Source organism: Dicentrarchus labrax, unplaced genomic scaffold (assembly GCF_905237075.1).
Source record: "Dicentrarchus labrax unplaced genomic scaffold, dlabrax2021, whole genome shotgun sequence".
Classification (NCBI taxonomy): Eukaryota; Metazoa; Chordata; class Actinopteri; family Moronidae; genus Dicentrarchus; species Dicentrarchus labrax.
This window is the reverse complement of record NW_026136704.1, coordinates 1896235-1919533: the sequence shown is the minus strand read 5'-3', so window position 1 is coordinate 1919533 and position 23299 is coordinate 1896235. Positions and strand designations below refer to the sequence as shown.

At 42.4% G+C, this 23299-nt stretch overlaps 2 protein-coding genes across 2 annotated transcripts in view; both read right to left on the bottom strand.

Annotated features, from left to right (window-relative positions):
- Positions 1–3558: 3558 nt before the first annotated feature.
- atg14 (autophagy related 14) lies at positions 3559–15199 on the bottom strand. Its single transcript, XM_051397956.1, has 11 exons — positions 14691–15199; positions 11646–11708; positions 11521–11563; positions 11225–11306; positions 10653–10890; positions 7120–7349; positions 6902–7019; positions 6723–6813; positions 6190–6275; positions 5938–6112; positions 3559–5370 (listed from the first exon to the last, which is right to left on the bottom strand). Exons 1-11 carry the CDS (start codon positions 14966–14968, stop codon positions 5248–5250), a joined length of 1527 nt encoding a protein of 508 aa, XP_051253916.1. The 5' UTR covers positions 14969–15199; the 3' UTR covers positions 3559–5247.
- Positions 15200–16701: 1502 nt separating this feature from the next.
- The window catches only part of tbpl2 (TATA box binding protein like 2), a 6870-nt gene continuing 272 nt past the window's right edge, over positions 16702–23299 (bottom strand). Inside the window, exons 2-8 of the mRNA XM_051398030.1 lie at positions 22427–22586; positions 21904–22117; positions 19807–19894; positions 17717–17808; positions 17453–17620; positions 17186–17280; positions 16702–16972 (exon numbers count right to left, since the gene is read on the bottom strand). Of these exons, the coding sequence (XP_051253990.1) occupies positions 16896–16972; positions 17186–17280; positions 17453–17620; positions 17717–17808; positions 19807–19894; positions 21904–22117; positions 22427–22586 (894 nt within the window). The 3' untranslated portion in view covers positions 16702–16895. The remainder of the gene's footprint in view (positions 16973–17185; positions 17281–17452; positions 17621–17716; positions 17809–19806; positions 19895–21903; positions 22118–22426; positions 22587–23299) is intronic.

Sequence of the window (23299 nt, the reverse complement as noted above, 5' to 3'; positions counted from 1 at the left end):
TACACAGTGATATATAGACATGTAGAGCCAAATAGATCTATATAGAGCCATAAGTCAGTGCTATAGACAAAGTTCAGTGGTCTGTAATTAGTTGATTCAAATAATAGTAACGATGATAATGATATTATTGTTACATAAGGAAGTGCTGTAGATACAGGGCACAGGTCAGGGCCACATTGCACGTGTGTGTAACATTTTATACAATTCTACCGAAATTAGTTCCACAATAATTATAATTTAGAGTGGTACGTCAGTGCTGTGGATACAGGGCAAAGGTCTGTATTTTGTCTTTGATTAATAATATTAACAATGATATTACTGGGGCACCTGAATCCTTGCATGGGTTCAAGTCCGACCTGTGGCCCTTTGCTGCGTGTCATCCCCTCTTTCTCTACCCCCCTTCCTGTCTATGTTCACCATCTAATAAAGAGAAAAAGCCCCAAATTGAGGTTTGGTTTAGTTCACTCTAGCTGACAGTATGTATAGCTGATCATTAATATAGACACAGGGAGGCCTCCACAGCAAACAGACTCAATAAAGAACATTTAAGGGGAGCCGCCGTTTTTTCCTGTTACAGACGAGTTCAAACCAAGAGCAGCCAATGAGAGCAGCTCAACTCCCAGTACATCACCTCCTCTGGCTGCTAAACACCAACATGGAGATGACCATAAAGCCCAACTGGAGGTTCAGAGCTCCACAGACCGATGGAGGACTACAGAGTCACAGTGTGCTGAGAGCTTAATTTGCACTTTCTGATACGTAGCCAATCCTAACATTTTAATATGTTACATAATCTGTAAACTCAGGACCACTAGCAGATCTGGTACCTACAGCGACTCTGTTAATTTAAATCAGATCTTTAGATCTTCAACATTCTGTTTGTAATTTTGTGAAGTTAAAGTGTTTTTTGATTTCTTGAGCTGCAATGCCATTTTTTTTAGTTTGACTTCTTTTAATCTTCTGACCTTTTGAACCTTAAAATTTTTCAATCTGTTGAAGCTCTTCAGTAATAAACTGGTCTCGACTCCGGTTCAGGGTCCCTCAGTGGGATCAGTTTCTCTGCAGCGCTGCATACCAAACATAGCTAATATGCTAATCTGCAGCTCACACACAAAGAGCTCACAGCTCAGAGGATCTGTACACTAAACTGTCACATGCACACTCACGTGCACAGCCACTTTGTGTCTGTTAAACACCACTTAAAGCTCCAGTGTGAGGAAATCAGTGACATCTAGGGGTGAAGTTGCAGATTGCCACTAACTGAACTCCACTGGTGTCTGTATCCGACAACCTGGTAAGGACAAAGAACTTTTGAGTGTGTAGGAGAAACCACGATGGCCCTGAAAGTCTATCTAGATCCAGTGTTTGGTTTGTCTGTTCTTAGGTACTGTAGAAACATGGTGGTTTGACATGAAGAGGACCTGCTCCCTCTATTCAATTCAATTTTATTTGTATAGCGCCAATTCATAACAGAAGTTATCTCAGGACACTTTTCAAATAGAGCAGGTCTAGACCGAACTCTTTATAACATTATTTACAGAGACCCAACAGTACCACCATGAACAAGCACTTGGCGACAAGAGCAAGGAAAAACTGCCTGTTAAAAGGCAGAAACCTAGGACAGATCATTCAGCTCTAGGTGGGTGGTCGTCTGTCTTGACCAGTTGGGGTGAGAGAGAGAGAGAGAGAGAGAGAGAGAGCGAGAGAGACAGAGAGAGACAGAGAGAGACAGAGGGAGAGAGAAACAGAGAGACAGACAGACAGATAGACAGGGGCACAGCAACAACAGTATTGGCAATGGCAATCTAGCAGGACCATGGCAGGAGGCCCACCAGGATCGATAAGAACCTGCAAGACGAGAAAGCACAAGAACTCCGGGGAAGAAGTGGAGTTAGTAACATGCATTAATGGGACATGAATGAGTGCAGAAAGAGAGAGGAAGAGTGGAGCTCAGTGCACCATGGGAAATCCCCCGATAGTCTAGGCCTATAGCAGCATAACTAAGGGATGGTTCAGGACTCACCTGATCCAGCCCTATAAGCTTCACCAAAGAGGAATGTCTTAAGCCTACTCTTGAATGTGGAGAGGGTGTCTGCCTCCCGAACCACAACTGGAAGCTGGTTCCACAGGAGAGGAGCTTGGTAACTGAAGGCTCTGGCTCCTGTTCTACTTTTAGAGACTATGGGAACCACAAGTAGCCTAGCATTCAGAGAACGTAGTGTTCTAGAGGGGTTATAGGGTAATATGAGCTCTAAACTGGTTTAAGTCATATTTATCAGATCGCTCGCAGTTTGTACATGTTAACGATGAATCCTCAATAAATACTACAGTTAGTCATGGAGTTCCACAAGGTTCTGTACTTGGACCAATACTATTTACTTTATATATGCTCCCTTTAGGCAACATTATTAGGAATCATGAAGGGGCCTGACCATGAAGAGCTTTATAGGTGAGGAGGAGAATTTTAAATTCTATTCTACATTTTACAGGGAGCCATTGCAGAGAAGCTAGTACAGGAGAGATGTGATCTCTTTTTCTAGTTCCTGTCAGTACTCGTGCTGCAGCGTTCTGAATTAATTGGAGCGTTTTAATGGATTTATTGGGGCAACCTGATAATAAAGAGTTGCGGTAATCCAGCCTTGAAGTAACAAATGCATGGATTAGTTTTTCTGCATCTGTCTGTTATAGGATGTGTCTAATTTTTGTAAAAATACGTAAATGAAAGAAGGCAGTCCTGGAGGTTTTCTTTATGTGGGAGTTAAAAGACAAATCCTGATCAAAGATAACTCCAAGATTCCTGACAGTGGTGCTAGAGGCCAAGGTAATGCCATCTCGAGTAACTATATCTTTAAACAGTGAGTCTCTAAGGTTTCTGGGGCCAAGAACAAGAATTTTATTTTTTTCTGAGTTTAACATCAGAAAATTGCAGCTCATCCAGGATTTTGTGTCCTTAAGACATGTTTGTAATTTAGATAATTGATTAATTTCATCGGGCTTGATCGACAGATATAACTGCGTATCATCTGCATAACAGTGAAAGTTAACTAAAGGGAGCATATATAAAGTAAATAGTATTGGTCCAAGTACAGAACCTTGTGGAACTCCATGACTAACTGTAGTATTTATTGAAGATTAATCGTTAACATGTACAAACTGTGAACGATCTGATAAATATGACTTAAACCAGCTTAGTGCGGTTCCTTTAATGCCGATTCGATGCTCAAGTCTCTGTAAAAGAATATCGTCAATGGTGTCAAATGCAGCACTAAGATCTAATAATACAAGTACAGAGACAAGTCCATTGTCAGAAGCAATCAAAAGGTCATTATTAACTTTAACCAGAGCTGTCTCTGAACTGTGATGAACCTGAATGAAAATCCTCAAATAATAAACTCTTCAGCAGTAACTAGAGCTGATAGATAAATGCAGTACAAGTAGAAATACTTGAGTAAAGTACAAGTATCTCAAATGTGTAATTGAGTACAGTACCTGAGTAAATGGGGCACTCGTTTAATCAGCAGAACTGATTTTATATTTAAAAGGATTCAGAAACAAACATTGAAAACCAGAAAACAGGATTTTATTTCATTTCAATCTTTTCATGGAAACAGAAAATGTCACACGTCCTTTAAACACATCAGTGTAGAACCAGTTCTCTCCATCAGGCTGACACTCACCTGTAGGACAGGTAAACCACCAACCTGAACCACATTCAGTCCGCTCTGTGTGTGTGTGTGTGTCTGTGTGTGTGTATAAACAGGGTTCGTTATCGCCATGGCAACTGCTATGAGTTTGTTAGCGCTGCTGTCATCACAGCAGAAAGTCCATTTGTTGTCTTTGTTTCACAAACGAAGAAAAAATAAACAAAAAGAGAAAATAAAAATAAAAACAGAAACTTTCCCTTTGTGGTGAGACAGACCGACAGACAGATAGGCAGAGAGACAGGCTGGCAGGTCGACAGGTGGTGAAAGATGATTCTTTGCTCTTTTTTTATATAAACATGTAATAAATGTTTATAACAGATATTAATGTTCAATAATTATAATTTCTCCTATAAAGACAGATTTTATATTATTATGCACGTTATTATTATTTTGTATTGTTTATTATTCCCATCAAACGTGATTAATAAAATTATTCACGAAAGTAAGATTCCATACAGAATCCAAGACGTGAATGGACACGAATTCGCGGCAGCGGATGTGAATGACAAACACACATAAAACCTCATTCACGTTTTTGTGGGAGTGTAAAATTTACACATTTGAGGTGGTCGTTGTATCGTATGTCGGGTGTTTGCAGTCTGTGAGGAGGAGGGAGAGACAGAGCTGCTGCTGCACACAGACAGCTGCTGGAGCCCGGGGAGCTCTGCAGGAGAGAGCCCATAAACAGCCAGAGTCCCACCTGATCCTGAGCTGATCTGGAGACGTTCACATTGTTTATTACTGAAACCTCTGGGATTAAAAAGTGGATTTATCTTCTCTCTCTCCTCCCAACCCGTCTGCTGAGAGCCACCAAGGTTAAGTTAGCTTAGCCCTGATCAACCAAACTCCATTCAGAAAACAAGCATTTTAAAAGCAGTTTGCTCGTCGTCTTACAGACAGACCGACAGTCTGAATTCAGACTTTATAAATCGATCATCATGATGTTGTTCTTTCAACATCATATTGATCCGTTTATTAACATTAAATCACAGAAACAGCTGATTATTGTGGGCTCTAACTCCTGCAGTGACACAGATTAAAGGGAAAATATTCACATTTGGTGGGAACCATTACAGATGTGTTTTATGAGCTATATATATATATATATATATATATATGAAGTTTAGAATTGATCTATCACTGTTGAATTCAATACGGAGTTTGATCTGATACCACAATCCTTATAGTCATAAACAGGAATTACCACATTATGGTCATTATAACCCATTAATTACATGTTAATAAGCTGATAACATTCAAGTTTAGGGGAATTCAAATTAAAAAAAATGTAACAGTTCAGATGCTCAACGAGGAGCCTAGTGAACCTGAACCAAACTGTACCTGGACCATGGAGTACCTGATCTTGATAATCTGTGATTGGCTCTTCAGAGCTCCAGGCATCTGGATCTGCTGATCTCTGACCTGCCAGCCTGACCTCTGACCTTTGATACCTGTCCAGTCCAAAGCCAGACCAAAAGTCTGAGACCTTCAGGAGTTCCAGATCTGCACCAGTCCAATCTGGACAGGTTCTGGTATAGGTGAATCAGCGCTGGCCGGTGTACGCTCTGAACCAGGAAGTGACTGAGGCGGCAGCGGATGAGATCATCCCCCCAGTGTTAGCAGCGGGCTGTGAAACCTGCAATGCACTCTGGGAAAGATCCATGGACTGTAGGAAAAAAAGAGCAATATATGAATTATTTAAACACTGTGGCCTCAGTCACATTAAAACATGACAAACTGAAACACGTTCTTCTGACAATAAATTTTATTTACACTTTCAGTATATTGACCTTTAAAGCTCATATATGAGATATTAAACATTATATTCTCTATATACAGAGTCACATGGTGTCTCTCTCCCTCAGCCTGTGTTGTAACGCAGCCTCTCTGTGGTTTGTTTCCATTCCAAACTTTTAAGGAGTTTTATTGTGTTTCTAATCAGTTTGACGTGTGTTAGTTATCTTAGAGGTAAGATCCCTGGTTTTCTGAATGGAGTCTGGTGGGCTGTATCGCCCATTGTTTTTAGTCTCTAGTGCAGTGAACCTTATTATTTTTTTGTTTTATATAGAAGCTTTACTACATTTACTATGGTCTCAGTTCTTGGACAATCAATGAATTAATGTCCCCAACCAATCACGTCCAACTACTCACTAACCGAACGGACAAAACAAGACAGCTGAAGACTTCTTACACTTGACGAGGCAACCTGAACCCGGTCTACCAGGTGTCATACCTGTGATGGGATGTCACAGAATCGTGGACTGGGAACCGTCTCCCAGTCAGTCCCCAGGTCTGTCTCCTCGTCCGTCACCGCTTCATCTCCACTCTCCTCGGCCGGCCCTGCCGCCTCCGGCTCCACAAACTCCATCGACTCCTCCAGGTCGGCGCTCACCTCGAATGGGCCAGTCCTGAATCAGAACCAGAGAGGCGGAGGTCAGATAAAAACATAAACATCAGCCCCTCTCTGATTGGTGGAGGACCTCACCTGCCCAGGTTGTCGTTGTCGGGGGAAACCAGAAACATGATGTTTCTCAGAGTGTGATGGGGGTGGAGCTTCTCGCTGTCCACATGCTGGACAGGAAACAGGAAACAGGAAACAGTCTGAGTGTCTTCTGTTTGTTTTTTCTGATTCGGTTTAGAATCAACAGATTGTTGTTTTTTTGTTATTAAACAAAAATCAAGTTGTTTGTTTTATTGTGTTATTTTGTTTATGCTCCTCCCCTCTGAATGTCTGCACCACTAATACAACAACAAAACACAAATAATTATTGGGCACAGAAGCAGCCTTAAGTTTGGACGAACAAACAGACGAAATATTGAAAACAACCACTGATAGAATGAAACCAGTGGATACATGAACACTAAGTGTGTGGTTCATAAAGTATCAACAGATGTACAAATGATTAACTTATTATTTTATTTTACTTTATTTAACAAGATACGGTGAGAACCAATTCTCATTAAATTACTGTCTAACCAGAATCTGTGGAACAAAATGTCTGTGTGTGTGTGTGTTACCTGGGAGAAGCACAGGTGGAGGATGTTGGTGTTGAGTTTGCTCAGAGCTCTGGTGAAGCGGTAGCGGCTCAGATTTTCTCCACAGAACTCACTAAGGAACAAACAAACAAAGATCAGATGCTGTGATTTCCAGACTCTGAGCTGGCAGTGAAGGCAGCAGCAGGCCCTTCCTGTCTCACCTGTTGCAGAGCTTCTTGGGCAGGTTTACGTCCAGAATGTGAGACAGGATGGTGACGAGCTGCGTGGCGTAACAGAGAGCGGCGCTGATGGTGTGAGCTGGGTTGATGTGGTCCAGCTCTGCGTAGGTCGGAGGTCAGAGGTCAGAGGTCAGATTCAATGTAATTACAATGAGGTTTTAACTGTTGGTTGGACTGAAGCTCCGCCCCTCCCTCCTCACCTGGGCCCTGATTGGTGCTCTTCTCCTCCACCCAGCTGTAGTAGGCGGAGCAGTCTCCGTTGCTGGGCAGGGTGACGGGGGGTCCCGTGATGCTGATGCTGGTCTCTCCGTTCTGGTCGTCCCAGATCCAACGTCCTGACAGGTAGGTGGTTCTCCGCGCTTCAGCAAGCTCACTCACCGTGCTGGAGGTCAACGCGGGGTCGCACTCCGCCACCACATCTGCGGGGTCTCTGAGCCACAAACACAGGGGCAGAAGACACTCAAAGCGAGACAAGGTTTTAGTTTCTGCACAAAAACAAGTACGTTCCACGTGTGCGCGAGGCGTAATACGTCCCCATAACAGCAGGCGGCGCTAATCTGTGTTGTCGCCCAAAAAAAATGAAAACCGGAAATGACGGATCACTCTAGACCTAGTAAACACAGAGCACACTGGCGTCAGTCATTGTTTTCATCAGAGTGTTGATAGTAGTGAAGAAGGATCGTTACTGTCATTACTCGCTGAACGCAAAATACGATGGCTAATAATAGAAGAAAATAAGAATAACCCTAGGTTCCTCTTCAGCACTGTAGCCAGGCTGACAGAGAGTCACAGCTCTATTGAGCCACATATCCCCATAAGCTTAAGTAGCAATGACTTCATGAGCTTCTTCTATAATAAAATTATTACCATTAGAGAAAAAATTAATCACCAACTGCCATCAACAGTTATCAGTGGCTCTCCAAGTTCACGGACTTTTGCTAATGTAAACTTAGATATATATTTAGACTGTTTTTCTGCTATCGATCTTCATCAGTTAACTTCAATCATTTCTTCATCGAAGCCATCAACCTGTCTATTAGACCCGATCCCAACTAGGCTGCTTAAAGAAGTTGTTCCCTTAATTGGCACTTCTTTACTGGATATGATTACTCTTTCTTTATTATCAGGATATGTACCACAGTCCTTTAAAGTAGCTGTAATTGAACCCCTTCTTTAAAAGCCCACTCTTGACCCAGGGGTTTTAGCCAACTATAGACCAATCTCTAACCTCCCCTTCCTCTCTAAGATTCTGGAGAAGGTAGTCGCCAAAGAGTTGTGTGACTTTCTACATAACAATAGTTTATTTGAGGATTTTCAGTCAGGATTTAGAGTTCATCATAGCACAGAGACAGCTCTGGTTAAAGTTAATAATGACCTTCTGATAGCTTCTGACAATGGACTTGTCTCTGTACTTGTATTATTAGATCTTAGTGCTGCATTTGACACCACTGACCATAATATTCTTTTACAGAGACTTGAGCATCAAATTGGCATTAAAGGAACCGCACTAAGCTGGTTTAAGTCATATTTATCAGATCGTTCGCAGTTTGTACATGTTAACTATGAATCTTCAATAAATACTACAGTTAGTCATGGAGTTCCACAAGGTTCTGTACTTGGACCAATACTACTTACTTTATATATGCTCCCTTTAGGCAACATTATTAGGAATCACTCCATTAACTTTCACTGTTATGCAGATGATACGCAGTTATATCTATCGATAAAGCCCGATGAAATTAATCAATTATCTGAATTACAAACATGTCTTAAGGACATAAAATCCTGGATGAGCTGCAATTTTGTGATGTTAAACCCAGAGAAAACCAAAATTCTTGTTCTTGGCCCCAAAAACCTTAGAGACTCACTGTGATATATAGTTACTCTAGATGGCATTAACTTGGCCTCTAGCACCACTGTCAGGAATCTTGGCGTTATCTTTGTCAAATCAGGATTTGTCTTTTAACTCCCACATGAAGCAGACCTCTAGGACTGCCTTCTTTCATTTACGTAATATTACAAAAATTAGACACATCCTATCACAGACAGATGCAGAAAAACTAATCCATGCATTTGTTACTTCAAGGCTGGATTACTGCAACTCTTTATTATCAGGTTGCCCCAATAAGTCCATTAAAATGCTCCAATTAATTCAGAACGCTGCAGCACGAGTACTGACAGGAACTAGAAAAAGAGATCACATCTCTCCTGTACTAGCTTCTCTGCATTGGCTCCCTGTAAAATGTAGAATATAATTTAAAATCTTCCTCTTCACCTATAAAGCTCTTCATGGTCAGGCCCCTTCATATCTTAAAGAGCTCATAGTACCCTATTACCCCTCTAGAACACTACGTTCTCTGAATGCTGGGCTACTTGTGGTTCTTATAGTCTCTAAAAGTAGAACAGGAGCCAGAGCCTTCAGTTACCAAGCTCCTCTCCTGTGGAACCAGCTTCAAGTTGTGGTTTGGGAGGCAGACACCCTCACCACATTCAAGAGTAGGCTTAAGACATTCCTCTTTGATAAAGCTTATAGTTAGGGCTGGATCAGGTGAGTCCTGAACCATCCCTTAGTTATGCTGCTATAGGCCTAGACTAATGTATGTTACTAACTTTACTTCTTCCCCGGAGTTCTTGTGCTTTCTCGTCTCACAGGTTCTTATCGATCCTGGTGGAGCCTCCTGCCATGGTCCTGCTAGATTGCCATTGCCAATACTGCTGTGTGTCTGTGTGTCTCTCTCTCTCTCACCCCAACTGGTCGAGGCAGACGACCACCCACCTGGAGCCAAAGGATCTGTTTTCTGCCTTTTAACAGGCAGTTTTTCCTTGCCCTTGTCACCAAGTGCTTGCTCATGGTGGTACTGTTGGGTCTCTGTAAATAATGTTTCAAAGAGTTTGGTCTAGACCTACTCTATTTGAAAAGTGTCCTGAGATAACTTCTGTTATGAATTGGCGCTATACAAACAAAATTGAATAGAATTGAATTAATAACAAGATACTGGCATTGGCGTAGTATGTTTACCATCGTCACTTCCAGTTTTCTCGGCTAGCACTCCACCAATCAGATTGGTCACTGAGGCCGATAGCCACTGGCCGATTCTACATGTCCAATCGGCCAAAATGAACGCCGATGCCGACTGACGATGGCACTGTCCGACACCGTGCAGAAGTCAATTGTATAAAGTAGTGTAGCAGTCAGTTGTATAAAGCAGTGCAGCAGTCAGTTAAAGCAGTGTAGCAGTCAGTTGTATAAAGTAGTGTAGCAGTCAGTTGTATAAAGTAGTGTAGCAGTCAGTTAAAGTGGTGCAGAAGTCAGTTGTATAAAGCAGTGTAGCAGTCAGTTGTATAAAGCAGCGTAGCAGTCAGTTGTATAAAGCAGTGTAGCAGTCAGTTAAAGCAGTGTAGCAGTCAGTTGTATAAAGTAGTGTAGCAGTCAGTTGTATAAAGCAGTGCAGTAGTCAGTTGTGTGAAGTAGTGTAGCAGTCAGTTGTATAAAGCAGTGCAGCAGTTAGTTAAAGCGGTGTAGCAGTCAGTTGTATAAAGCAGTGTAGCAGTCAGTTGTGTAAAGCGGTGCAGCAGTCAGTTGTATAAAGCAGTGCAGCAGTCAGTTGTGTAAAGCGGTGCAGCAGTCAGTTGTATAAAGCAGTGCAGCAGTCAGTTGTGTAAAGCGGTGCAGCAGTCAGTTGTATAAAGCAGTGCAGCAGTCAGTTAAAGCGGTCAGTTGACGCAGTCTCACCTGCTGCCCTGTTTCTCCTCCTGTGTGGGGAAGATGTGGGCCGTGAGCTCCAGGATGTGGTCTCGCCTCAGAGCTGCCAGCTGACTCAGTCTGGTCTGTAGCTCACGGCTGCGTCTCTCCAGCAGGTCACCCAGACGACGGTTGTGACGCTCGATTTTATCCCGTTTCTCTTGGTGGCGGCCGGCCCGCCGCTGCAGTCGCTGACTGTCCTCCTGAGAGCGCAGGAGGAGCTCCTTATCTGCAGGAGGAGGAGGAGGAGGAACAACAGGAGGAGTAGGAAGAGAATGATGATGATGAAGAGGAGTAACAGGAGGAGTAGGAAGCGGATGATGATGAAGAGGAGTAACAGGAGGAGTAGGAAGAGGATGATGATGAAGAGGAGTAACAGGAGGAGTAGGAAGAGGATGATGATGAAGAGGAGTAACAGGAGGAGAAGGAGTATGAGGATGAGGATGAAGAGGGGTAACAGGAGGAGAAGGAGTATGAGGATGAGGATGAAGAGGAGTAACAGGCTGTGGTCAGTATTGTCAGTAACAGTTAAAGATGTTCTTGTTGCAGATTCTCGGACTCACCGCTCTTCACCTCCTCGTTGCCCGCGGCGACCGCCTCCTTCAGCTGCTCAATCTTCATCTTACAGGACATGATCTTCCATTTCTGAAAGGAAACAAGCATTATTGATCAGTTTCAGATCAGTTTTTAGTAATAAATCACCAACGAACAAAAGTACAGCACTGTTGCATTGTGGGTATCAGCTTCCATAGGTCAAAGGTTGCAGTAATTCCGGCGTTAAGACATACAAACAAACAGTGAGACATTTGGAACTGGAGGTCAGTCTGAATCTGGTTTCATGTGGATCTCAGAGACTCACCATCTCATCGGCCTGCAGCTTCCTGTCCATGGTCTGCAGGACTCTGAGGACAGAACGCTCTAAAGTTAGTCAGCAGCATTCAGATTATAAATCAGATTATAAAGCACTGTATGACTCTATGTGACCTCTGCTGCAGCTGCTCTTTCTCTTCCTTCAGCTTCTTCAGTCGCTCCAACTTCTCAATGTACCTGAAAACAGATCAATAACATTATTATCAATAAACAGGACCAGTAAGATATTATTTATTTGTTTATATTATTTCCTTAAAAGAAAAAGACGAAAACATTTTTTCTCCACAGACTGAATAAATGAATCCTCATTAACAACAAATTCAATCAATTATAAACTTTACCTCTATAAAGACACAGACACAGAGGACTACAGTACAGACACAGAGGACTACACAGAGGACAGAGGACTACAGACAGACAACAGACAGACACAGAGGACTACAGACAGACACAGAGGACTACACAGAGGACAGAGGACTACAGACAGACACAGAGGACTGCAGACAGACACAGGGGACTACAGACAGACACAGAGGACTACAGTACAGACACAGAGGACTACAGACAGACAACAGACAGACACAGAGGACTACAGACAGACACAGAGGACTACAGTACAGACAACAGACACAGAGGACTACAGTACAGACACAGGGGACTACAGTACAGACACAGAGGACAGAGGACTACAGACAGACAGGGGACTACAGACAGACACAGCCGTCTACAGTATAGACACAGACAACTACAGACAGACACAGACGACTACAGTACAGACACAGAGGACTACAGTACAGACACAGAGGACTACAGTACAGACACAAAGGACAGAGGACTACAGACAGACACAGGGGACTACAGACAGACACAGAGGACAGATGACTACAGACAGACACAGGGGACTACAGACAGACACAGAGGACTACAGTACAGACACAGAGGACATAGGACTACAGACAGACACAGAGGACTACAGACAGACAACAGACAGACACACAGGACTACAGACAGACACAGAGGACTACAGACAAGACACAGAGGACATAGGACTACAGACAGACACAGAGGACAATACAGACAGACAACAGACAGACACAGAGGACTACAGTACAGACACAGAGGACTACAGACAAGACAGAGGACTACAGACAGACACAGAGGACAGATGACTACAGACAGACACAGGGGACTACAGACAGACACAGAGGACTACAGTACAGACACAGAGGACTACAGACAGACAACAGACAGACACACAGGACTACAGACAGACACAGAGGACTACAGACAAGACACAGAGGACATAGGACTACAGACAGACACAGAGGACTACAGACAGACAACAGACAGACACAGAGGACTACAGTACAGACACAGAGGACTACAGACAAGACACAGAGGACAGAGGACTACAGACAGACAACAGACAGACTACAGTACAGACACAGAGGACTACAGACAGACACAAAGGACTACAGTACAGACACAGATGACTACAGTACAGACACAGAGGACAGAGGACTACAGGCAGACACAGAGGGCTACAGACAGACACAGCGGACTACAGTACAGACACAGCGGACAGAGGACTACAGTACAGACACAGAGGACTACAGTACAGACACAGACGACTACAGACAGACACAGACGACTACAGTACAGACACAGACGACTACAGACAGACACAGAGGACTACAGTACAGACACAGAGGACAGAGGACTACAGACAGACACAGAGGACTACAGACAACAGACAGACACAGAGGACTACAGTACAGACACAGAGGACTACAGACAGACACAGAGGACCACAGACAGACACAGAGGACTACAGACAACAGACAGACACAGAGGACTACAGTACAGACACAGAGGACTACAGATAGACAACAGACAGACAGACACAGAGGATTACAGACAGACACAAAGGACTACAGACAACAGACAGACACAGAGGACTACAGTACAGACACAGAGGACTACAGACAGACACAGAGGACTACAGTACAGACACAGAGGACAGAGGACTACAGACAGACACAGAGGACTACAGACAACAGACAGACACAGAGGACAGAGGACTACAGACAGACACAGAGGACTACAGTACAGACACAGAGGGCAGAGGACTACAGACAGACAACAGACAGACACAGAGGGCAGAGGACTACAGACAGACACAGAGGAGTACAGACAGACACAGAGGACTACAGTACAGACACAGAGGACAGAGGACTACAGACAGACACAGAGGACAGAGGACTACAGACAGACACAGAGGACAGAGGACTACAGACAGACACAGGGGACTACAGACAGACACAGAGGACAGAGGACTACAGACAAAACTACAGACAGACACAGAGGACTAAGTACAGACAGAGGACTACAGTACAGACACAGAGGACTACAGTACAGACACAGAGGACTACAGTACAGACACAGAGGAACTACAGTACAGACAGACACAGAGAACTACAGTACAGACTACAGACAGACACAGAGGACTACAGTACAGACACAGAGGACAGAGGACTACAGACAGACACAGGGGATTACAGACAGACACAGAGGACTACAGACAGACACTGAGGACAGACACAGAGGACTACAGACAGACACAGAGGACTACAGTACAGACACAGAGGACAGAGGACTACAGTACAGACACAGAGGACTACAGTACAGACACAGAGAACTACAGTACAGACACAGAGGACTACAGTACAGACACAGAGGACAGAGGACTACAGACAGACACAGGGGATTACAGACAGACACAGAGGACTACAGACAGACACTGAGGACAGACACAGAGGACTACAGACAGACACAGAGGACTACAGACAGACACAGAGGACAGAGGACTACAGTACAGACACAGAGGGCTACAGACAGACTACAGACAGACACAGAGGACTACAGTACAGACACAGAGGACAGAGGACTACAGACAGACACAGGGGATTACAGACAGACACAGAGGACTACAGACAGACACTGAGGACAGACACAGAGGACTACAGACAGACACAGAGGACTACAGTACAGACACAGAGGGCTACAGACAGACTACAGACAGACACAGAGGACTACAGTACAGACACAGAGGGCTACAGACAGACACAGAGGACTACAGACAGACTACAGACAGACTACCTCTCGGTGTTCCTCCCGTCGAAGTAAACAAAGTCTCCGTCCTGGACGCAGCGGGCGCAGGTGAGTCTGCGGCGGGAGGTGCTGCACAGCGGGCACCGCTCCACCGCCACATACAGACCCTCCGCGTCGTCCACCGACTCCCCCATCACACAGGCCGGGCTGCAGTGAGCCGGGTGCGGGTGGTGGGGCCGGAGAGGCGGCTTGCCGGTGGGGTGAATGCAGGGGGAAGAAGCAGCACGGCCCGGGCCGAGGGGGGGGAGCCCCGCTGAGGACGCCATGGAGCTAACGGCTAACGGCTACCAGCTAACGGCTAACTGTATAAAGCTAGATCGAAGTATGTGATCGGCTGAGCACTCTCTACTGCTCCATATCGATCTTCTGATATTGCTCCTGATCTATTATCTGATCGATATGCTGGAGAACAGGCTCGAGCTCACTCCGCTGTTTGTGTTTTGATCAACAGACGATGAGTCCGCACTTCCGGTTTCCTCTCAACCACGTGACGGGTTTGTTTATCTAATGACGTCAAGATGTGGGCGGAGCCGAGAAAGAAGAAAACACTGTACGGAAGCCCATTAACACTATTGACTTATTATCTGATACTATATTACAACATTATATTTAGGGACCGAGCACTAACAAGTGCAAGGACCCTATTGTTCCTCTAGGAATTATTATTATACCTCTGGGACTTCCACCGCATATTTGGCCCCGCAACATTCTCAAAATGCCATGAAAATTTGCACAAAATTCAAATATAGCAAAAATACCGATATGACATTGTCCCCGTGCACGGGCGCCGCCAAACGTATCAGAATCAGCCCCCAAGACACGTAAGGCCCACATATACGGAAATTGCTACGCATGTGTATCATGATAAAAGAAGCAGAAAAGCCTCTTGGACCCATGCCCCAAAACCCACAGGAAGTCTGCAATTTCAATTTTTAATTTTCATCATTTTGTGGTCATTTTCACTTTTTGGGCTTGTATTTGAACGAACTCCTCCTAGGGAATTTATCGGATCTGCTTCAAAATTGGTCAGTACAGTCAAAACATGGCGCTGAATGAATGCTGTTTAATTTGTAACTGTACGTTGAAGGGCGTGTCCGTGGCGTGCCGTCAAAGTTGGCCATTTTGAAGTCCGTGGTCTTCTATTTTAACGAACTCCTCCTACAGGTTCTATTGGATCTACTTCAAAATTGGTCAGTGCAGTCAGTTTTTTTCGTCCAACATTGTGCCCGTGGCGTGGCGTCCCGTGCCATCCAATTTCAAACCTTCGCCATGAAAGAGGGATTCGTAATAACTTCTGCGTACATGATCCGACTGCAACGAAACTTCACATGTTCGATAAGAGTCCCGCCCTGAACACGTCTATGTGATAATATTCGGTAATAGTCAGAGTGCCACCTAGTGGCAACAGGAAGTAACACGTTTTATACTTTCATGTTCTACTCCTAGCAGGATGATCAGATCCAGCTGAAATTTACTTATAAAATGCAAAACACATTGTTGATGATATGTGATGACTGCGGTGAGGGGGCATGTCTGTAGCGTGGCGGGAAATTTTGATGTATCGCCAAGGAACACAAATTTGCTATAACTTGAGTGTACATGTCCAATTGGCTCCAAACTTCACATGTCTGATAAGAGTCCCGCCCTGAAAACGTGTACATGACAATATTCAGACATAGTGATAGCGCCACCTACTGGCAACAGGAAGTAAGCGCTGCGTGGTGATTTTGAGCTGATTTACGTGAAATTTCATGTTGTGTTCCGCAGGTGTAACGATGGCACGCAACGCGGCCGCAGCACGCCCTGAGTTGCGTGGAGTGCGAGGTCCTGCCCAACGCTGCTTGCAGCTTTAATTATATATACTGTTTTATTAAACAATATTTCTATATTAATACAATATTATTTGAAATCAACGTTATAATAACTCATGAGACACATAGGATCCCTTACTGATGCTAATCTGCCTACAGCTGCAAATATTCAACAATAAAACATAAAATATGAATTTAACTTAAGTTTTCTTTGCAGTCATTTTGGAAATCTGACATTTATTTTGGATGAAACATTGAACACAGACTCTAAAGCAAACAGCCGACTTGATTACCATCCACAACACAAAATAAGACACATATACAGGAAGTACTCATTCCTTCTATTTACATGGGAACAGGAAGTGACGTCAGAGGGTGGGCCTCACTGTTTCCTGAATCCTCTCAGGATCGGATAAATGTTCTCAAATGCTTCGTAGATCTCAGCTCGTTCTTTAGCTCCTGGAATTCAACACACCGCTAAAATATTATTACAACTTTATTAATAAAGAGTAGGAGGACATGAACAGTAACATCTCGGTATCTATCTATCTATCTATCTATCTATCTATCTATCTATCTATCTATCTATCTATCTATCCTTACAGAGATGATCGATGATATTACTGTATGTGTTGTGGTGGTGACATAGCGTGTTGGGTTGAGTTTAATTACCAGTCAGAACCACTTTCCCAGAGACGAAGATGAGCAGGACGATGCGCGGTTTCACCATCCGGTAGATGAGACCTGGAAACAGCTCCGGCTCATAACTGTGGACACAAGACTGTTTAAATAAAGTTTTTATCCTGATATTAATCAGTTATCGTTATCTCAGCACTGGTCAGATCAGACGGTGTGTTTATCTTTAGACAGAGCTAGGCTAGCAGTTTCCCTCTGCTTCCAGTCTTGCGTGCTAAGCTAGGCTGTTAGCGTGGTTCGTACCTGCTGAACTGCTGGTGTGTGAGGACCAGTCCCTCCAGTCTGATGGGGAAGCACACGTCACAGCTCGCCACCATGTTCTGGATCTTAAAGTCCAGGAAGCGGGCAGGAAAACCCAGTTTCTGAACCACGCGAGCGTATTTCCTTGCTGCCAACCGCGACTGCTCCTCACTGCACGTGCTCAGACAGAGAGAAAGACAGGTTAGAAACAGCTGTTATACCTACAGACAGACAGACAGACAGACAGTAAGAGACAGACAGACAGACCTCTTGGCTCCAGTGCAGACCATCTTCCCGGAGCTGAAGATCAGTGCGGTGGTTCTGGGCTCTCTGATCCTCATGATGACGGCTGCGAAACGCTGAAACAACATCATCACTTCACTTTCAGGCTCCTTTCTACTAAATCTTCTACGTTTCACTGCACTACATTAATAAAATGATCTAATATTTACAGTAACATTATCCTGCTGATGTTCCTGACTGAAACACGGTTCTTCTGTTCTCTGTTCTTGTTCTCCGGGCCGGAACAACAAACACTGTATTCAGAGATTCTGGTGAAACTGGATCAGATTTGATGGAGAAAATATTTCCTGGTTTTCCCTCTGATGTCCTCCGACTACTCAGCTTCAGTTCTCTGATTTACAGAGTTTCCTGATAGACAGTGAAGTAATCAGGATTTAGAGTTCATCACAGCACAGAGACAGCTCTGGTTAAAGTTAATAATGACCTTCTGACTGCTTCTGACAATGGACTTGTCTCTGTACTTGTATTATTAGATCTTAGTGCTGCATTTGACACCATTGACCATGATATTCTTTTACAGAGACTTGAGCATCAAATTGGTATTAAAGGAACCGCACTAAGCTGGTTTAAGTCATATTTATCAGATCGCTCGCAGTTTGTACATGTTAACGATGAATCTTCAATAAATACTACAGTTAGCCATGGAGTTCCACAAGGTTCTGTACTTGGACCAATACTATTTACTTTATATATGCTCCCTTTAGGCAACATTATTAGGAATCACTCCATTAACTTTCACTGTTATGCAGATGATACGCAGTTATATCTATCGATTAAGCCCAATGAAATTAATCAATTATCTAAATTACAAACATGTCTTAAGGACATAAAATCCTGGATGAGCTGCAATTTTCTGATGTTAAACTCAGAAAAAAAAAGAAATTCTTGTTCTTGGCCCCAAAAACCTTAGAGACTCATTGTCTAAAGATGTAGTTACTCTAGATGGCATTAACTTGGCCTCTAGCACCACTGTCAGGAATCTTGGAGTTATCTTTGATCAGGATTTATCATTTAACTCCCACATGAAGCAGACCTCTAGGACTGCCTTCTTTCATTTACGTAATATTAGAAAAATTAGACACATACTATCACAGACAGATGCAGAAAAACTAATCCATGCATTTGTTACTTCAAGGCTGGATTACTGCAACTCTTTATAGTTTTAGTTGTGGTTCGGGAGGCAGACAGCCTCACCACATTCAAGAGTAGGCTTAAGACATTCCTCTTTGATAAAGCTTATAGTTAGGGCTGGATCAGGTGAGTCCTGAACCATCCCTTAGTTATGCTGCTATAGGCCTAGACTATCGGGGGATTTCCCATGGTGCACTGAGCTCCTCCCTTCCCCTCTCTTTCTGCACTCATTCATGTTCCATTAATGCATGTTACTAACTTCACTTCTTCCCTGGAGTTCTTGTACTTTCTCATCTCGCAGGTTCTTGTCGATCCTGGTGGAGCCTCCTGCCATGGTCCTGCTAGATTGCCATTGCCAATACTGTTGTTGCTGTGCACCTGTCTGTCTCTCTCTTTCTCTCTCTCTCTCACCCCAACTGGTCGAGACAGACGACCACCCACCTAGAGCCGGAGGATCTGTCCTAGGTTTCTGCCTTTTAACAGGCAGTTTTTCCTTGCCCTTGTCGCCAAGTGCTTGCTCATGCTGGTACTGTTGGGTCTCTGTAATTAATGTGGGGGGGGGTATCAGGGCTCATCAGATCATGTGATCATCAGAACTGGACTACAGAGAAATGGAAGACGGAGGCCCAGTCTGATGTATGTTACCGTAAACAGAAACCAGTTTGAGGAATAAGTTCAGGGTGTTGACTCTGCCTCCAAATTCCCCAGATCTCAATCCCAGTCCGATCCATGGAGCCCCCCCACTCAACGTACAGGACTTAATGGATCTGCTGCTGTTTGTGCCAGCTACCACAGCACACAACGGCTCGGGACCTCAAAAGGGGGACCTACATGATATCAGACAGGTGGTCATACTGTTGTGACTGATCGGTGTATGTCCTACTTTGTTGTTGCACTGACGTATTAAAAGGAAGGTTCGGTACCTTCGGGTTGTACTCTGCGTTTCTGGCCTGGAGTGCGATAAACTTCAGATCCAGAGGACAACCGAGGTTCACTGTGGAGACGATGTTCCTGCAGGACCACAGTACCAGAACTACACATCAGTACCAGAACTACACATTAATTAAGTATTATAACTACAGATGAATTATTATAACTACAGATAAAGTATTAGAACTACAGATTAATTATTAGAACTACAGATTAATTATTAGAACTACGGATGAAGTATTAGAACTACGGATGAAGTATTAGAACTACAGATGAAGTATTAGAACTACAGATGAAGTATTAGAACTACAGATTAATTATTAGAACTACAGATGAAGTATTAGAACTACGGATGAAGTATTAGAACTACAGATAAAGTATTAGAACTACAGATTAATTATTAGAACTACAGATGAAGTATTAGAACTACAGATTAATTATTATGCTGTGATCCATTTGTCTCGTAAACCCCGAGACACACCCCCTTTTGGTTGTAATTTCAGCCGTCTCACTCGGGGCTCCTCAGGGTACACCGAGCTGGACAAGGGTGAACGTACGACTCGCAAAACAAAGATGGCTGCGCCCATATTGAGATCTATTTTCTTTGTATTTGTACTACGTTGGTCGTTTTAATGTCGATTTTAAATGCTCTTACACACTTGTTTACATTGCTGCGTGCCAAACACGCAAAAACCCGCGGTTACTCGTTTTCCAACACGGATGTGACATCACTCTCGAGCTGCAAGTCGCGATTACAAGACAAAAAGAACGCCCTATAAGTATTAGAACTACAGATGAAGTATTATAACTACAGATGAAGTATTAGAACTACAGATGAAGTATTATAACTACAGATGAAGTATTATAACTACAGATGAAGTATTAGAACTACAGATGAAGTATTAGAACTACAGATGAAGTATTAGAACTACAGATGAAGTATTATAACTACATATGAAGTATTATAACTACAGATGAAGTATTAGAACTACAGATGAAGTATTATAACTACAGATGAAGTATTAGAACTACAGATGAAGTATAATAACTACAGATGAAGTATTAGAACTACAGATGAAGTATTAGAACTACAGATGAAGTATTAGAATTACATATGAAGTATTAGAACTACAGATGAAGTATTAGAATTACATATGAAGTATTAGAACTACAGATGAAGTATAATAACTACAGATGAAGTATTAGAACTACAGATGAAGTATTAGAACTACAGATGAAGTATTAGAACTACATATGAAGTATTAGAACTACATATGAAGTATTAGAATTACATATGAAGTATTAGAACTACAGATGAAGTATTAGAACTACAGATGAAGTATTAGAATTACATATGAAGTATTAGAACTACAGATGAAGTATTAGAACTACAGATGAAGTATTAGAACTACATATGAAGTATTAGAATTACATATGAAGTATTAGAACTACAGATGAAGTATTAGAACTACATATTAAGTATTAGAATTACATATGAAGTATTAGAACTACAGATGAAGTATTAGAACTACAGATGAAGTATTAGAACTACATATGAAGTATTAGAATTACATATGAAGTATTAGAACTACAGATGAAGTATTAGAATTACAGATAAAGTATTAGAACTACATATGAAGTATTAGAATTACATATGAAGTATTAGAACTACAGATGAAGTATTAGAACTACAGATGAAGTATTAGAACTACATATGAAGTATTAGAACTACATATGAAGTATTAGAATTACATATGAAGTATTATAACTACAGATGAAGTATTATAACTACAGATGAAGTATTAGAACTACATATGAAGTATTAGAATTACATATGAAGTATTAGAACTACAGATGAAGTATTAGAACTACATATGAAGTATTAGAATTACATATGAAGTATTAGAACTACAGATGAAGTATTAGAACTACAGATGAAGTATTAGAACTACATATGAAGTATTAGAATTACATATGAAGTATTAGAACTACAGATGAAGTATTAGAATTACAGATAAAGTATTAGAACTACAGATGAAGTATTAGAACTACAGATGAAGTATTAAAACTGCGTTTCTACAGCAACTTACTGTAACTGTGGGATGATTCCTGACCTCTCAGTCACAGGGGTCATGGGGGTCATGGGGGTCATAGGGGTCATGGGACAGAAGGGAGAGGCACCCATCCCCAGCCCTGACATGGACGACCCCTGCTGGGGGTCAGCTGCTGCTGCTGCCACCACCACTGTGGAATCCTGGGAGTTGTAGTCCGGACAGACGCCGCTGTCCTGAGACACGTTAAGAGCTGCAGAGTCACACACAGTGCTCATTACATCACATACTGATAATAATATATAATATATATTATATAATATATCATTATATAATGATATATTTTATAATCTGTCCACTTTGAATAAAGTTCTGATGATCTGAAGGTAAAATGAGTGTTTTCGTCTATGGAGTCTGGTGGAGAGTGATAATACAGTCTATACCTTTTATATTCAGAAATCGAAGTAAGAAGCCAAAAGTCTCGATTATCAAACAAACGTTTTACCTTTAAAACAAAAACCTTTTAAACCCGTAAAACACCCGGACACCAGTGACGTCATACCTGTGTCATCATGACGACTGGCCTCATCCTGCGTGCTGAGCTCATCAGGAAGGAAGCTGAGGTCGAGCTCCTCCCCCAGCTCTCGGCTGGGCCCCACCTTCAGAGAGCTGGGGGAGGGGCTCTGGAGGCCAAGCTCCTCCCCCAAAATAAAGCTGGAGTCCTACAGGAGAAAAACCAGATAAAAGAGACTATTTATAGTCAGTTTGCTAAAGTTAGCTAACTTAAGATGTGACTTTATAAACGTCTCTTTTACCTTTTAACCATCTTCAAACAATATCGGGTGTTTGTCCGTAAACAGTATTGAGGAGATAAACTGTATTTAATTATATGAACTATATTATTTTATTATCCACGTTAACAGATTACAGAATGTTTAATGTCTTTAGTAAAGTGATTCAACATCACAATCAGATAGATATATAGATATATATACTTTATCTTTATATAGATATATATACTTTGTCTTTATATAGATATATATACTTTATCTTTATATAGATATATATACTTTATCTTTATATAGATATATACTTTATCTTCTTTTAGATATATAAATACACTTTATCTTTATACAGATATATATACTTTATATTTATTTAGATATATATACTTTATCAGACGGGGAAATATGGAACATTGATTATATATATCAAAGTGCCGTTAGAATATAGACAATATATATATTCTAACGGCACTTTGATTTAGAAAATTACATTTTAATTATCAGCTCTTCAATCCACTGAAATTAAAACTGACTCAGTTCACATGTGAACCAACATGAGTCCAACATGTGAACCAACATGTGAACCAACATGAGTCCAACATGTGAACCATCATGTGAACCAACATGAGTCCAACATGTGAACCAACATG